The 16,251-nt window shown below is 40.8% G+C and overlaps 2 protein-coding genes across 3 annotated transcripts in view; one reads left to right on the top strand and one right to left on the bottom strand.

The window, feature by feature from the left end:
- MED12L (mediator complex subunit 12L) overlaps nt 1-16,251 on the top strand; it is a 423,259-nt gene that overhangs the window by 202,164 nt on the left and 204,844 nt on the right. Inside the window, exon 17 of the mRNA XM_036350497.1 lies at nt 9,508-9,611. Coding sequence (XP_036206390.1) covers nt 9,508-9,611 — 104 coding nt within the window. The remainder of the gene's footprint in view (nt 1-9,507; nt 9,612-16,251) is intronic.
- Nucleotides 1-16,251, bottom strand: part of P2RY14 (purinergic receptor P2Y14) — a 57,579-nt gene that overhangs the window by 12,703 nt on the left and 28,625 nt on the right. The gene's annotated exons all lie outside the window — the stretch shown is intronic.

Here is a 16,251-nt window from a genome sequence, read left to right on the forward strand (position 1 = left end):
AACACTTTTAGCAGAACTTGTAGCAAGGCATAAGACCAGTACATTTAAGAACTTGGATCTGTCTTCATTTCTTGTGGTTGGACAGATGCATCATGGGAGCTGCTGAAGAGGGCAAGGTGTGGCGCAGGCATCAAACTTTTAGGGCCATGAAAATGGCTCCCCATCACTAGCCTTCAAACCATCTGGAATGTCAGGATTGTTTTGTGGGGATTTTTTGTCTATGATTTTTGGTATAGCCTAGGGTTTCACAACCTTGGCACTGTTAACATTTTTTGTTCCAGTTCTTTGTAGTCAAATTGTCCTGTGCATTGCTTAGCTGCATCCCTGGCTCTGTCCATTAGGTGGCAGAGAGTTCTTTTAGATCAAAGAACTCTCCAGGCAGTTCGAAATGCTCCCAAGTTGAGATCTACTGGAATAGCCCATTAATGGTAGGTGGGTTTGATATCATTTTGATATAGGAAGAGAATTTATTCAGCTCCTTTGTTGCTGCCAAAACTTAACTAGATATTGAATAACTCATCAACAGTGAGTAATTCATATGCTTTGGCTTTGCAATGTGAAGTAAGCTTTCTTGACTGCTTTGTTGGGGGCAGATAGTGCACGATAATGTTGTATGCAGGAACCTTGGTTAGACAGTGGCTCAGTTTCTTACTACCTGTGATACCAGGATGGTTACTAACTGTGTCTGTGCTTCAGTTTTACATCTCTAAAATGAGGGGGTAGTGCTTGCTACGTCACAGGGCTCTGTTCCTGTAAGAATCACATCCCTGGTGACTGGCAGTATATTCTCAGAGGAACACTGGGGGTTCAGTGAGTGTCTCAGATGGCAGCAGAATGATCAGATGTTTCTGGGACTCAGTCTGCCAGACTTCCCGGGGCCAGGCTCCACACAGTCCCCTAGTTGTCCACGCTGATTTGAAGCTGATGTTCTTCTGCACTGTGATTCAGGGCTGCAGAGGCCCGAGCCTTTTCCCGCCCTTAGACCTCCTTGGGGTGTCTGACCCAGCAGTGCTTGCATCGGGGAGGTGAAGGGGCTGTGCTTCTTATGGTCCCTCTGTTCTGGGTCCTCTCAGCTGTGGGGAGTACGTGTGAAGTCCAGAGGACTTTATGCTCATATTCATCAATTCTATACAAGCCTGTGATTTCGGTGAGAGGGGTGTAGATGTGTAGATCTAGGAAAATTCCAACTTCAGTGCTTTGGGAACTGATTCCTTTGTCTGGAATTAGACTGAACCCTTGGATTGCTGACTTTTTCCAGGCTATTCTTTCTCAGCACTGTTTTGGAATACATGGTTCTATTCCCTGGGGCCAGGCAAGGAAATGACCTCTTTTTGCCTCACTGGGATGGTGTTTGCATTTCCCAATTAAGCACGCAGTACTCAGCTCTCCAGATTTTGGGGCTCCGAGCATTAATGCATGTCCCTTTGCTGTGGGGGTGGGGAAGATTTTCATTTCTGAGAAACGAACAGCTTTAACTACTTAGCTAAATATCAACCACCTGTATGTTTGTTCTAGATTCAGGCTTATGTAGCCAAAGAAAAATAATATAAATATCTAGGACTTGAGGTGGGAGTGGGAATATAGCAGAGAAGTGATTCCAACACACTTTAAACCTAAATTATTTTGTACTTTCTACCTGTTGGAGGATTCAGTAACCTTTGATTTTAATAAAATATTGTGATAATGACTTATAAATTGGGCAGTTCCTTAAGTGAATTTTTATTTTGTTAGACACAGCATGTGACAACAAAGCAAGTGTATTCATTTCAAAATGTGTAGGACTTAAATTCAAAAGATGTGTTTCTGTGCAGCCTAAAGGTGGTGCCCAGAGTGCATGCGAAATGAAGGAGCTGTGCTCTATGAATCCTGAGCCCACAGGTTGGGTCGAATGTACATGTCTGTTTTAGATCATTCCGTTTGACATGGTCACTTGCAGATTCTTTTCAATAAATATAGTCGACCCTTCGTATCCATAGTTTCACATGCATGGATTCAATCAGCCACCGTGTACAACAGTATGTTCACATTCACAACATGGTTTTCCAGCCACGGATTGATTGAAACACTGTTTTTGATCTGAACTGCAGATGTAAAGGACCAGCTATAGCTGGTGGGGAGCCACGAGTCATTTACAGGTTGTCAGCTGCATGGGGATTGGCACCCCTAATGCCCACGTTGTTCCAGAGATAGCTGTGTTTCGCTTTTCCAAAGGATTTCAATATGTCAGTCAGGTACACTGTAATAGCTCTCCCAAGGGAGCTGTTAGATGCCATTTCATTATTGCTTTAGATGCAATATCTGTCTGTAATGTTTGAGAGTAACCAGCACTCCTGTCCCCTGGCTCGGGCACTGCAATGCTGTGCTCACTGCTGCCTCCGACCAGGACCAGTCCTGGTTGCCTCCCGCATGTGAGAGAGACACACGGATTCGTTGCCTTTCGCACACACCCCAATGGGCTGGGGATAGAACCTGCAACTCAGGTACATGCCCTTAACCTGTGACTCTTTGGTGTGTGGGCCAACACAGTAACCACTGAGAAATACCAGCCAGGGCTATCTTCATTTTTAAAGGTGTATTTTGATAAACAAGAGTTACTAATTTTAATTTAGTCAAATTACTATTTTTTCAAATTACTGCTTTTTGTATCAAAAGAAAAATTTTCTGTCTCAAAGTTTAAAATTATGTCTCTTACAATACCATCTGTGGAACCATGGGGGTTCTTGACCCCCTCTCAAGGTCTTCAATTACCTAAAGAGTACTCACTTGTTATTTGCCTATTTTACTCACTTTGCCGACATTTGTACTAATGCTACAAGAAGCCATGGTCTAGGCCACGTCTCCACTGTCCCTTAGTCATTGCACATCTTGTCACACAGTCTTAGTAAACAAACAAACAAAAGGCAGGTTCACTTTAGAATGTCCTTAATGATGTAATATATGTTGTTAATTTGATTCAATCTTACCCCTTAGATATGTGTCTTTTAAATATTTTTTAACATGTACACCTGAAACCTGTATAATTTTACTAACCAATGTCACCCCAATAAATTCAATAAAAAAGAAAATGTAAATAAATAAATACGTAAATAAATTTTTGTGACAAAATAGGAATTGTTCATGAGCGCCTCTGCCACATGTGATGGTTGACTAGAGGTACAGCATCAAGTGGGTGTTTAGCTGAATTAGATGCCTTTTTTTGGAGCACCGTTTTTACTTAAAAGAATAACATGCAAACAATAGTAATTCAGACTTTGCTATTTGGAAGATATCTTCTCAAGAATGAGTAAACTTAGCCTTCACATCAAGGAAAACAATTAGCAGTACTTATTAACACTTAGATTGAGATCAGTGCCAACATTAATGCAATTTTTGATACTACATAATGAAAAATTCTGCATGAATGCACACCTCTAAGTGACCAATGACTAATTATATGATGTTATAAAATCTAGCATGGGTGAAAGAGTCATTCAAAGACAAAGTTAGACTAAGGGTTTTTAATGTAACACAAACATTCATTGATATGGGTTTAGATTCCACATGGGATCCAATCTTTAAAAAACTGCCAATGTTGAGTTTTGGTGTGGTACCAAAGAAGAAAATCCAAAAGGCTGTTAAATAAAACACTGCTTCCTTTTCCTATTATGTATCTCCTAGAGGCCTGGTGCACAAAAATTTGTGCACACGATGCGGAGGCAGTCCCTCAGCCCGGCCTGCTCCCATTTGCAGTCCAGGACCCCTTGGAGGATGTCCACCTGTCGACTTAGGCCCACTCCCCGGGGGATCAGGCCTAAGCTTGCAGTCAGACATCCTTCAGGCAGCCAGGGAGTCCTCAGGGGATGTCTGACTAAAGGCTTAGGCCCCCAAGGGAGCTATGATGAGGAAGCTGGGGTGACAGAGGAGCCACGCTGCCCCACCACGCTGCCCTGGGTCGGGTCACACATGGGACGCCTGGGCGGGTTGGCCGATCGCTGCTGCCCCGCCTGGCCGCCCCGGGTTGGGTTGCACACACGGGACGCCCACGTGGGCCAGTGTATCACTGCTGCACTGCCCGGCCACCCAGGATCGGGTCGCACACGGGACGCCTGACACCCCGGGTTACAGAGAGCAGGCCCAGATGGCGGCAGGGCAGGTGGGATGGCGCTGACTCGCCCTGCCTGCAGTATGCAAATTAGCCGCCATCTTTGTTGGTTAATTTGCATATCATGCTGATTAGCCAATGGGAGGCATAGCGAAGGTACGGTCAATTACCATGTTTGTCTATTATTAGATAGGATGTGAGATTTGATTTTTTTCATTATACTCTAATTAAACCTATATTTTAATGTTGAATGTAGAAGTATATATGAGATTCTAAGGTCAGATGTTAAAGAGATATGCAAAAATATAGAATAAAACCACTTTTGCAACTAAAACCTTTCTTTGAAATATGGTGATTTTTCATAAAAATATGCTATTTGTGTTAAAATTTGATGCTATCATTTAAGTGAATTCAAAATACATATTTATAAATTTTTCAATTGTAATTTCTAATATAATGAGTATTGCTAGTATAACTTACACAACAAAAGATCTTTAGGCTCCTCAGTAGTAGAAAAGGGATCTTGAGACCAAAAGTTTGAGAATTCCTGGTGAAAATTTATTTTACTTTATTTTCCTATAAGATTTTTTGGGGGGTTAATTTGCTTATTTTTCTGTATATAACAAAATGGGACTCAAGACTTTTGTGAAGAAGAATTACATTTTTTTTTTAATGTGAAACTTCCAACTCAGATACCTTTCATTTAAATTTTTCTTGAGGTTTTTTTTTTTTTTTTTTTGTTTTTTTTTTTAAGGTTGTCTGGTTTTCCATCTATTCACCAAACATGTGAATGAAGCAAATCACCTGAGTGTCTTTCTGGACCTCTTTCTGCAGGGAACCACCATGTATGGGACTAATGAGCCGGACTCAGGTCTGCAGCCCCCTCACAGCCAGGCCCACTGTCTCACCATGAAGGACTGGCCTGCCAGTTTCCAGTGTTGGCCACTTATGTTAATAGGCTCTCATGTCTCATGAGCACCACTTATGTGCTCATGATGCCCAGTTTCCTGTTGGAGTGGCAGCAGGGTAAATTAGGAGAAGTATTCATTTCCCCTTATTTTGTGATTTCTTTTTTGGCTCCACGAGTGCCAGATTCTAACTCAAACATTTTTTTGTGGAATTTTACCATTGCTAGTACTACTTCTAACGAATAAGTTCTTAGCAAGAATGGGGGAAGGAATTCCATTTTTAATTAAATAGCTGCTATGTTCTTGGTACTAGCATGACTCAGTTGGTATCTTTGTAGCTCTTTGCGGGTGATAGCTTTATCATGATGTTTTATAGATAACTAAAGGCCTGTTGCACGAAAAGATTCGTGCAATAGGCCTTCCCTTCCCCTGGCTGCCGACACTGGTTTTCCTCCGGCACCCAGGACCCAGGCTTTCGCTCTGGCCAGAGCTGCCTTCAGTCTTTGCTGCTCTGGCCGGAGCCGCCTTCAGTCTTTGCTCCGCCGCTTTGCACCTACGTATGCAAATTAACCACCATCTTTTTTGGAGGTTAATTTGCATATCTCGCTGATTAGCCAATGGGATGCGTAGCGAAGGTATGGTCAATTACCATGTTTGTCTGTTATCAGATAGGATTATTAGATAGGATGGGACAGGAGAAGATCAAACACGCAAAAGAGCTAAAAAACAATAACAAAAAAGTAGCTCAGTGTCACAGTTCAGCTGTTTATCTGTAAAGTGCCTGCTTTTTCCACGAGATTGCCTCTAAAAGTCTGAGTCCCAGTAACATTGAGTCTCTTATACAGTGTGATTATTGCCATTGTTGTGAAAACAGCTAGCTAAGGGACAGAGCAGGCTTGGGTACTCTTGCATCTCTAACTTGTGTTTATGTATAAATCACAGTTTTTATTGGGCATATTCATCTCCTTAGGTCAGAGGAAACATGGGTTCAGTGAAAGGACATTAGACTTGAAGCCAGATGACTTTTCCCCAAATACCATCCTTGTCCTTATTAGCTGTGTTGTCTTGTTCAAGTCACTAAACCTCTCTGGACCCTCATTTCTTAATCTGTAAAGTAAAGCCAGTAATAGAAGGTCTTTCCCAATGTAATTTGGCACTGGAAACCCCCAATTTTGATATTAGTATTTGTGCAAAGCCTTTAAAAGCAGGGGACTATACCTATGGGGACAATTAGAAGTCTGCATCTCACGATCATGTAAAATTATGTAAATCATCATTATCAGTGTTCTGACCCCTTGACTTCTGGGACTGCCTTTTGAGACTGATTCTTTATTATTGTGTTGAGTCACATGAAATTGCTGACAAATTGACTTTTTTATCGAAAAAATGGCAGTTTTATAGGGTTAATGCTAATACATTTAATAGTTATAAGTAAAATTATATATCAGTGGTTAAAAAAAAATCTATATAATTGTACCAAAGGGTATATTGGGGAAAGTATGCCTAGATCTTTGTTATATTTTCCAAAAAAAAACTTTACTCTGGAGTTTTTCTCAGAATGTCTTGATGACATATGGTAATCTCTCGCAACCAGTGAAATGTGTTGAAGAACGTGATAAAGGGTCTTTCCCTAGAATTGGTGGTACTGATGCGGAGATACAAGTTGAAAATGCTAGTTGATTCATTTTAATTACAGTAAGTGGGAGATCTGTGTCTGTATTTGAATGTCTGTGTGTCTGTGTAGAGAGAGATTTTCTCCTGTGAATGCTTTCTTTAAGTGGGGAATGCTGGCAAGAACAATTGTAGATATAAAATGAGTTAGACGACTTAGGAGGTTGCAGTTTCTCCACATAAAGTCATTTGTTAAAAAGTCAGAGCTTTTAAAAAATACTAAATTGAATGGTTTTAAAAATAATTTTCACGGCAGAGAGTGAGGTGCTTGCAGTTGGTTAAGTATCCTCTGGAAGTCTTGCTTCCCTGGCAGTGTTCTTATAATTTCTCTGGAAAATGAGGTTCTTTAAAAATTATTTTGTCTGGAAAATAAACTGGAGTGGATTCTAATCACAAATTAAGTTTTTAAATAAGCTATTAGCCTAGATTTTATGGAATTTACTATTCAGTTTCTAGAAAAATGAACATAGAACAAGTTCCACAAATTATGTTCTTTGTCCTTGCCATCCACAAATTAAAGCTAAAAAGCTATCCATGGCTTGATTTTTAAATGTTTGTGAAATCGCAGAGCAAGAAATCAGAAGTTAAGAATCAAGAACGTGGAAATCAAAACCTAAGACAGTAACAGGAGCTAAAACAGCAACTATGAGGAATATTTAATTCCTGTTTCTTTCCCTTGAAAAGCAGTGACTCACCATTAGATCCACAGCAGTGGCCCAGGCGTTTAGCGGTTCAGAGAAGACTTTAAATGCTTCCTTGCGTGAAGCATTTCACCTTTGGTTTCAGTTTTTAGTGAGATTGTGGCCTTTTGTGCTCTTAAACCAAACATTCTGGTTTTCTTTTTTTTCCCTGAGCATTTTAGTTTTTCATTGGACTCCTTTAGCCCTGAGGGTTACGTCATGCCCCAGCTGTATTGGTGCTCTTTATCACATCCCAAACTGGTTTTAACTCACTATCCCCATACACACAGCATTGTCTTATATTTTACAAGCAATGAGTTTACAATTTTTTTAAAGTAGGAATTTCTACAGCCTAATGCATGAGCCCATTGAAGAAAAGCCTGCTTCTTGAAATTAAAAAGAACATTTACAGGGAAAGTTAAGTTAGTCTTTGAAAAGTCTAATCTCACTGGTAAATCTGTCACTTGTCATCCCATCCATTAAGAAATTTGGGGGATATTAAAAGCACAAAAAGCCATGTTACATTGAAATCACAATGGTCTTTAAATATACTCAACAATGGTTGGACTTTCCTTACTTACCAATTTTTCAAGTCCCTTAGGGTCTCTGTAGACAAGATTGGGTCAGCGACTGTGACATCTGTTGTTGAGGGAAATATACTTTGCTTTCTGCCTGGGCTGCTCGTGTTGACTAGTGGAAATGCTGCATTAGCTCTCAAACCAAAACATTTAAAGTGCTCTATGAAATGCTGACTTCCTGCCAATGGTTTGAATGTCAAGTACTACAGATGTCCAGTCCTTTTTGGAGCCCAGATGTATGATGTGCTTGTATAAGTTGGATCTGATTTGTGCTTAGGGTTACAAATTACAAATTATCGAGGTCTGAGCCAGCAATAACTGGGATTAAACTGGGTGCAGGGGGAGAGGAGAGGGAGACCCCCAAGTGAGAACTGCACCCTGATGAGGCTCCGTCTTTCCCATGCCTAGCTCTGACCTCTTCCTGTGAAGCTGTTGTAAGAATAGCTTCTATATTTATTGGGAAGTTTTTTCAAGTTTTAATTCACATGGCTTCAACTAACTCCTTAAAATTTATTGGAAACCCGAAAAATATTTGAGGGTAAAACAGACCAGAGCATTTCCCATTTCAGTATCAGGGAAAGAAGTGGGGAGGCTGTGCAAGTACGTGTTTACCTGAGCATTTTTTTTTGTTGTTAATCCTTACCGGAGGATATTTTTCCATTGATTTTTAGAGAGAGTGGAAGGGAGGGGAGAGACAGAGAGAGAGAAACATTGATGTGAGAGAGACACATCGATTGGTTGCTTCTTGTATGCTTCCCGACCAGGGCTGGGGATCAAGCCTGCAACCAAGGTACATTGTGCTTGATGAGAATTGAACCCAGGACCCTTCAGTCTGACGGCTGACACTCCATCCGCTGAGCCGAACTGGCCAGGGCCACCTGAGTGTCTTGATCAACCAAGGCCAAGGTAACAACCAAATCAGAAGAAAGATCGTAAGGACCTCAGGCTGTTTACTTAGTGCCTGGTCTAGTCTGGCTCTGATTCTGACATACCCATTGAATTGGTGCTGTTAGGTCTCTTCATCTGTCTTCAGGTTACTCCCACCTCCCTTAAGTTTTCCCATTGATTTTTAGAGAGAGTGGAAGGGAAGGGGAGAGAGCACCCTGTTTGACCCCAGTTTCTGGATTATTTTTTATTTAACGGATTGTTGCCAGGACTCTGTATTCTTACATGGCACTCTGGATTGATGCAATCATAGTTTGTCTCTCAGGGGGACGGGCCCGGCTTTCCTGTGTTCTGTTTACTTAGAAGTCATCCAACTTTGGACCTATATCATTACCTTCACTTGTTTTGTCAGTTTCTTTCCCTTTGCATTGGGGTAGCATGCTCATTGTCAATCATGCTTATTATCATTATCAAACAAAAGAAAACCCCTCAAAACTTCCCCTTGACCGTGAGTTCCTCTTGTTTGGTACTGTAGTCTACTTGTCACCCAAGCTCAAAGCCACTAAATTCTCCTTCACTATCTCATCACTCCTATGCAGACACTCACGAAAACCTGATGATTTTTTTTTAACACCTAAATATTTCTTGTGTATGATTTTCTACAAACCTAAGGTCATTTTTCTGCTTCTATTCCCCCCCTCCAGTCTATTCCCCACCCACAGTATCTGCCCCCAGTCACCCATGGGAGGGATACTTCTAAAAGACAAGCATGGCCATGTCCTTTTGGTGGGTCCTTCTCCCTTACAAGGTAAGTTCATACTGTTAGACCTGGCAGACCTGTTGTGCGTGACTGACACTCTCATCTCTGCCCTGACTCACCTTGAGCTTGACCCAACAGCAGCACTGACCTTTTGGGACTTCCTGCAGTTATCGATGGTCTTGCCTCCTTGCGTGGGCTCATGCTTTTCCTCTACCTGAACTCACTGTCTGGAATAATTCTCTCCTTCCACCTGGTTCATCCTGAATTTGAGCTTTGTTTCTAGAATGTCAGCCTCACTTTTTATTCTCTTCACATACATCTGCTCTATTTATATCTGCTTTCTGTTTACATGGAGTCATCTTAAAAATTAAATGTTTGGCTTCAGCCTAAGCAAAAATACATTCGAAATGACAGATTTTATGCATCTCTTCACTAGTTAACCAAGTAATGTTAGTCACTTCTGTGAGCAAGGTGCTGTGGGGGCCCGCGGTGCTCCTGAGGGGTGTGCCCTCTTTGCAAATGGTCTGTCCTCATTTCTCTCAGCGGGACGGGGAGCTGTTGAAGCAGAGAATTACCGTCTCAATTTTAATCTGCAGTACCTACCTCTTTTACTCATGGAATTAAAATAATAAAAAAGAAAAAAATAATACAAAAGTAAAGATGTGTTGATTTCTTAATTTTCTCTTCCAGGTTTTACTTATAACACTTGGTTTCTTTCATAAATGAGACTTCTAAGCGTTGATAAAGCCAAAGTAAAAGTTAATACGTTCACTTTTATTTTGGAAGGCTTGGGATCCGTGACATAAAAACAAACTGTCTTTTATAAATATTCAGTTTTCTATGCAGGGATAGGTTTGTTTATTTGTAATACAGTAACTGCTAGAACTAGCTCAGATACAAAAACAAAACAAAAAACTTGAGTCATATGTGTGTATTTTAATCAAAATCAATACTTGGGGGCTCTGGCCAGGTGGCTCACTTGGTTAGAGCATTGTCCCAATATGCCAAGGTTGTGGGTTTGACCCCTGGTCAAGGCTCATATAAGAATCAACCAATGAGTACATAAAAAACTGGAACAACAACTTGATGGTTCTCTCTCTCCTTCTCCTCTTCCTTCCCTCCCCCTTCTTCCTTTCTCTCTGTAAAATCAATAAATAAATTAAAAAATTTTAAAAATCTGTTCTTCGTTATGGGAAGATCAAGCTTGATTCAATTTCATTACATTAAATAATGAAGACAGTGTTGGAAGTCGAAAGTATTATACAAGAATGTCAAAGGAAAAAAATTTATTGGAACTTGTACATTTATAGTGGCATTCCATTTTGTAGGCTGACTGGAGAGCGGTGGGGAGGGGGTACCTGAAACACAATCTCTGAGTCTTAGGCATTCAACACTCTGGGGGATAATAAAGAAAAATATTGACAGAATCCACTGTCACAAACCTAAGGATGTGTGGAAACCTGAGGATATGAGAGGAGCCCTGAATAATGAGGTAAGTATCAGTGTCTGGGATTTAGGAGTCTGTCCAAAGCAAGATAAATCAGTTTAAATATCAAAGATGTACTTCTATAAATGAAATAATTTTAGAGGCACAGCTTTTTTTACTGTGTTGAAGTTGATATTGTCTAGTTTTGCATTGTGCCAGAAACCTCTAAACTGACTCCCAGCCCTGCTGATAGTCTCCAAGCTCAGGTGGAGCCACAGTAGCACGAGGTATGCCATTTGATGTGGCTTAAACCACGTCCCATTTCCAGACTCACCATCTATACTCTCACTTCTGGCCTTTATCAGGCTGTTTCTCCTCCATCTCTACCTCATGTGTATTCTTAGAGCCCACCCAGGACCCCATTGTTTATGGTGCTTTTCCTTACCTTCCCTCTAAGCATGAGTAGACTGTAATCCCCCCTCTGAATTCCTACAGTGCTTGATTTGAATTCTGATTAGGCCTCAGTATCATAGATGGTAATGACTAAATCTCCTGGTTTGGGGCGGGGGGATGGCAGGTCTTTTGGTGATGTTCCCCAATTCTGTTATCCGTGTAGTCACTTGGGGTGTTGGATGGGAAGGCATGTGGTTTTTCTGCAGCCTCTGTCCCCCATGTTGCCCGGCTGTCCAGACTGGCTTCCTGGGGTTGGCACATCACCCCTTTGCTTAGCAGTCCATAGGCACCCCACCCAGGAGGTAATTTTGTTTAAGGAAAGAGGACCTCCACTGTTTTTTCTTTTGTCTTCTATTCCTAGCCCAAGACATTCAGACAAGCTTTTAATTTTTATTTCTTTGTGTTAGTAATTCAAATAAAACTAATTTAACGTTTTTCATCAAGTCATGCATTGATGTACTTTAAGAACTCAAACAATGTATAAAACTTGTAATGAAATTTAGTAATAGTCCCTGTGCCCCAGTGGCCACCTTTTCACTTTGTAATTCTTATTTTTGGGTATCAACCCTGATATTGCTACATAACTGACAGTTCTTGGCTTGCAGAAGTATCTGTTGACTTCTTTGTTTGGAAGATGAAGATTTAGCTCCCTTACCCTCCACACTTCTTTTCACCTGGATAGTTAAGACTACAATTTTTGGATAAGTCAGTATCCCTTGTTCATATAATTGGAGCTGTGTAAATGTTATTTATGGCCGAGGATTATCACTTGTATTGAAAGGGATGGCAATCCCCAGCCTCCTCCCGTGACCTGGAGAGACTGCCCTCTTTAGTCCAGGCTGCACATTTCCCATTTCCAGTCAGTTAAGATATGTAAACATGCTGTATAAATATTAGTTCTTATTATCACTTTAGAGTTATAATTTGAGCCAAACTTCATTTAGTTCAGTTCTTAGCTGCATGTGTATGAATAAGTTTAAAAGCACTTTTGTCAACAGCTGTGTTTAGAGAAATACATGAAGTCCAGGTATGTGTTTATATAGAACTTTGGTTCGCTAGATACTTTTTAGTATTATACCTCAAAGGCAGAGGAAATGTGTGTTGACACATTCTTCTGATTAATAATTCTCTGTTATGTTTTGGTGGAGGGCCCTTTTGGTTCTCAGTTTTAGGTATTTTGCTTTTGGCAGGTTGCAGTTGGTGCTGCCTTGGAAAAGTCACACCTCCACTTCCAAAACTGTGTCTTTATTCTTGTCTTCCTGTTAAAACTTAACATGCTACCTGAAGCCTAAATCAATTCTGAGCCTGTGCATGCTGCGCTCTTGTAGTTTTCCCAGAAGCCATATATTATATTATACTTGATAAGCAAGGCCCCTGATTTTATCTTTTTAAAAATATAGATGATCACTTAGAAGATAAAAGCTTCTGAGTCATAAGTAGGCAGACTGAGGGTGGGCTTGTGGAGTTGATGAGACTGTTGGGAGACCAATTTCACGTAAGAATAAGTAATTTGAGAGAACTAACTGCCAAATAACTGAGGGGGAGGGGATGCAGGAAGAAGACAGTGACTCTCATTTGTAAAAATACTATTTTGGGGGTTCATACTAATTGGTAACCTTCATGTGTGAGAGTGTGACTTATATCTACCCAAACTTTTGTCATCTATCAAAAGTGGAGAATGTCTAGATAATGAGCATCCAGTAGAGAGAAAGTCTATGGCCATTGAATATTGCTCAGCAGAGGGGCATAAGTATTAACCCCTCCCCCCTCCCAGCACAGCTGAGCATCTGTGTTGCCATGAGCCTCTTACACACATTGTCAGTCTCTTCCTAGGGGCCTCAGGCAGTCTACCAGAGCCTGCTGCTGAGAGGAATCCTTTCGCCATCTTTGGCTAGAGAGTCATCCAGGACAAAATGAAAGAAAAAATTACTGCAAACGTGTCCACTCCAGCATGGAGACAGAATCAGGGGTGGGTTAATCTGTGATTTTTTTTGCAGTTAACCCTGCAAAATGTGCTTAGAGTTACATTTGGGAACAAAAGTGAGTTCTGCCTCTTAGCCTGGGGACCTTGGGCAAATTATGTAATCTCTGTAAATCTCCGCTTCCCATCTGTAAAGGGGCCTGCTGTCACCTCCTCATCAAAGTTGTTGGAAAGTCTAAATGAAGAAATGTGTTTTCTTCCTGCAGTGCTCAGCCAAAGTAGGTGGTCAAGTCAATGGTAGGGGCTCTTGTTAATATAACCACAGACTAATTGTTGCTTTAAATTTTTCTTGAGATGGAACAATTATTGAATATATAATAGATACAGAATGCTGTGCTTTGCAGCTTTAGTAAATGTTGATTTCTATGAAAAAATTCTAATTTGAGGAAGTCTTTGGCCCAGTAACGATGGTTACAGGAAAGCTCTCAGATGAGAGCCATACATAACCCTAGGGGTAGTGTTTCCAAGTTATAAACGTAATACCAGGAGGAAATAAGCAGATGCAGTAGCGTGCTGAATTCAGACCTTTTGAGATGGTCACACATCAGTGGTCTGCTCTTTGGCCCAGCTTCCTAACTCCCTGGTGAGGAAGCCAGGCTTCCCCTTCCAGTCCGTGGTCCCTGGTTCCACTCATTCCCACAGGGAGTGTGAATGTGCATGCTCTTCTTTCTCTCTGTTGTCGATTTGAGAAGTTTTTAGGGTCCTGCTATTTTTCCTGTTGTAGACAAAATGTATGGTCCTAAAGTACCTCTTCGCTGCCAGAAGTCACATCTGACTGCCACCCTCCAGGGAAGACTAAAGCATATTGTGCTGATGGCACTGTTTAGCAAGGTCTGGACGATCTCTTATTTTAAGGCCCAGGAGATAGTAAATAATAGTAAAAGCAGGAAGCATTTATTTTTCCTTAGGTGAGGAGAACAGAAGTTCCTATGAACAGAGCATTTTGTAAATATTTTGATAGTTCAGCTGACTGGGTATTAATCCATTCGGTTTTATTGTGGAAAATGGCAGAGGGTTTTGTGTGTGTTTTTGTTATTTTTAATGGGACATAGGAAAAAATTAATGGTTGAATTGGCTAAAGGTTCTCTTACCATTTGGCAACCTCATATCACTTACCAACTTTACATACGAATATGTGCTGCTTGCCCAGAGGTGGGATGCTTACCACTCTCCACTGGAGGCACTTAGCTTAAAAAAAAACCAGCAAAAAAAGCAGCACATGGCCCAGCTGCTTCTGAAATTTCAGGAATGGTGCAGTTTTAAATGGGAAATGATTATGAGAGATTGCAGATATTTTTGATCCAAGTTTGATTCTCAGAACCATTTGGAATGGCTTTTCAGTGGCCTGGCCTGGGAGGCAGCTTTTTGTCCAGTCTTTCTCTGTAGTGCTTATTCTGCAACTTCAATTTAATCCTCTTTTTACTGAATGCCAATTGGCATGTTGTTGTTAGTCTAAATATTTATAGGATCTTGCCTTTTCGGCAGTTGAAACATTTGTTGACCTTGTGGTCTTGGGGGGTGTGAGAGACAGTTTGTCTGATTGGTTGAAAATAATGTCTCTGAAGTAGATTGCTTCTTATAATGTTGCCTTATAAGTACTTATAATGTTGGCTAACTCACTGGCTCTGTGCCCTTGGGCCTGTTACTGAACTTCTCTGTGCCTTAGCATTCTCTTCCTTGGGATGATCTATACAAAAATAATGATAGTATCCACTTAAATATTTTTGTGAGTTCCTGGCACATAGGAGAATCAATGTTGCCTGTCATACGTATTATTTTTTTGATGATAGACCAAAGGGAAAAAAAAAGCTTGCATTGCAGGGGGTTTCTTATCTCCAAAAAATTATAATTGGTTGGAGAAAATATGATTTTGAAATTGACCTTCACAATATCGATTTATATTTTATCATAATTTTCCTCTGGCCTCTGTTTAGACTATCTTCTGTCTAGCAAGTGTCATTGGATCATTTGGTGTAGATGAGATTCACACAAATTTTTAAATTTCAAATATTTTCTCCATACTACAGAATTTGAATGGTAATTAATATTGCCTATTCCTTTCCCATCTTTCCTCTGTAACTTTAGGCATTTTGTATATAAACAACATAATCAATTTGTTTTGGCCTCAAGCTCATTTTTTGGCCTCAAGCTCTATTTACAGTCTATAAAATAAAATTTGGTGAAGGAACAGATCCAGTATTCATACCATTTCAATCCATGGATCCTTGTTGTGCTCTGAGGCATTTACAGGCCCTCTTTTGGGGTTCATTTTCATTCAGAGGCACAGATAAGGCCACCCTGTGACGGATCAGACCTGGGTGCTATACAGTCACCCGCTCAGAGGCATAATCAACTGCTCCAGACCCTCACCACTTTCTTTAATTTGCTTGTGGACTTGTTGTGACATACACATTTTAGTACACACCAGTATGGATGCTGCAAATATGTAAAGAAAGTAAAGAAAATTTCTTGTTGCCTTGAAGGAGGAAGAAAGACTGACTAAAGAAGTGCAGTCTGGGAGTGGCCCTTTGTTAAATTCTTAAGGTGCCCTTGTAGCACGTGAATGAGAATGCTCACGGTCAAGCTGCTTTTACTTACAGTGGCTGCTGAATGCCCAGAGCTGTGGCGCATCCTGAGGAAGCAGGGATTTTTTAAATTTCTGTCTTTATTTGTTTTAGATCTGGCATCAAAAACTGATGTGTGTGGGCCCTTTTAGAGTCCTTTAGGGCAGGGCCCTGTCTGCCTACTACAGGGCCAGGACAAGGAACTTTGGCATCAGTATGTGTACTGTTCTCCGAGCTTTGCCTTTGTCACCTGTGTGCTCGTGC

Source organism: Myotis myotis, unplaced genomic scaffold (genome assembly GCF_014108235.1).
Source record: "Myotis myotis isolate mMyoMyo1 unplaced genomic scaffold, mMyoMyo1.p scaffold_m19_p_2, whole genome shotgun sequence".
In the NCBI taxonomy this organism is placed as follows: domain Eukaryota; kingdom Metazoa; phylum Chordata; class Mammalia; order Chiroptera; family Vespertilionidae; genus Myotis; species Myotis myotis.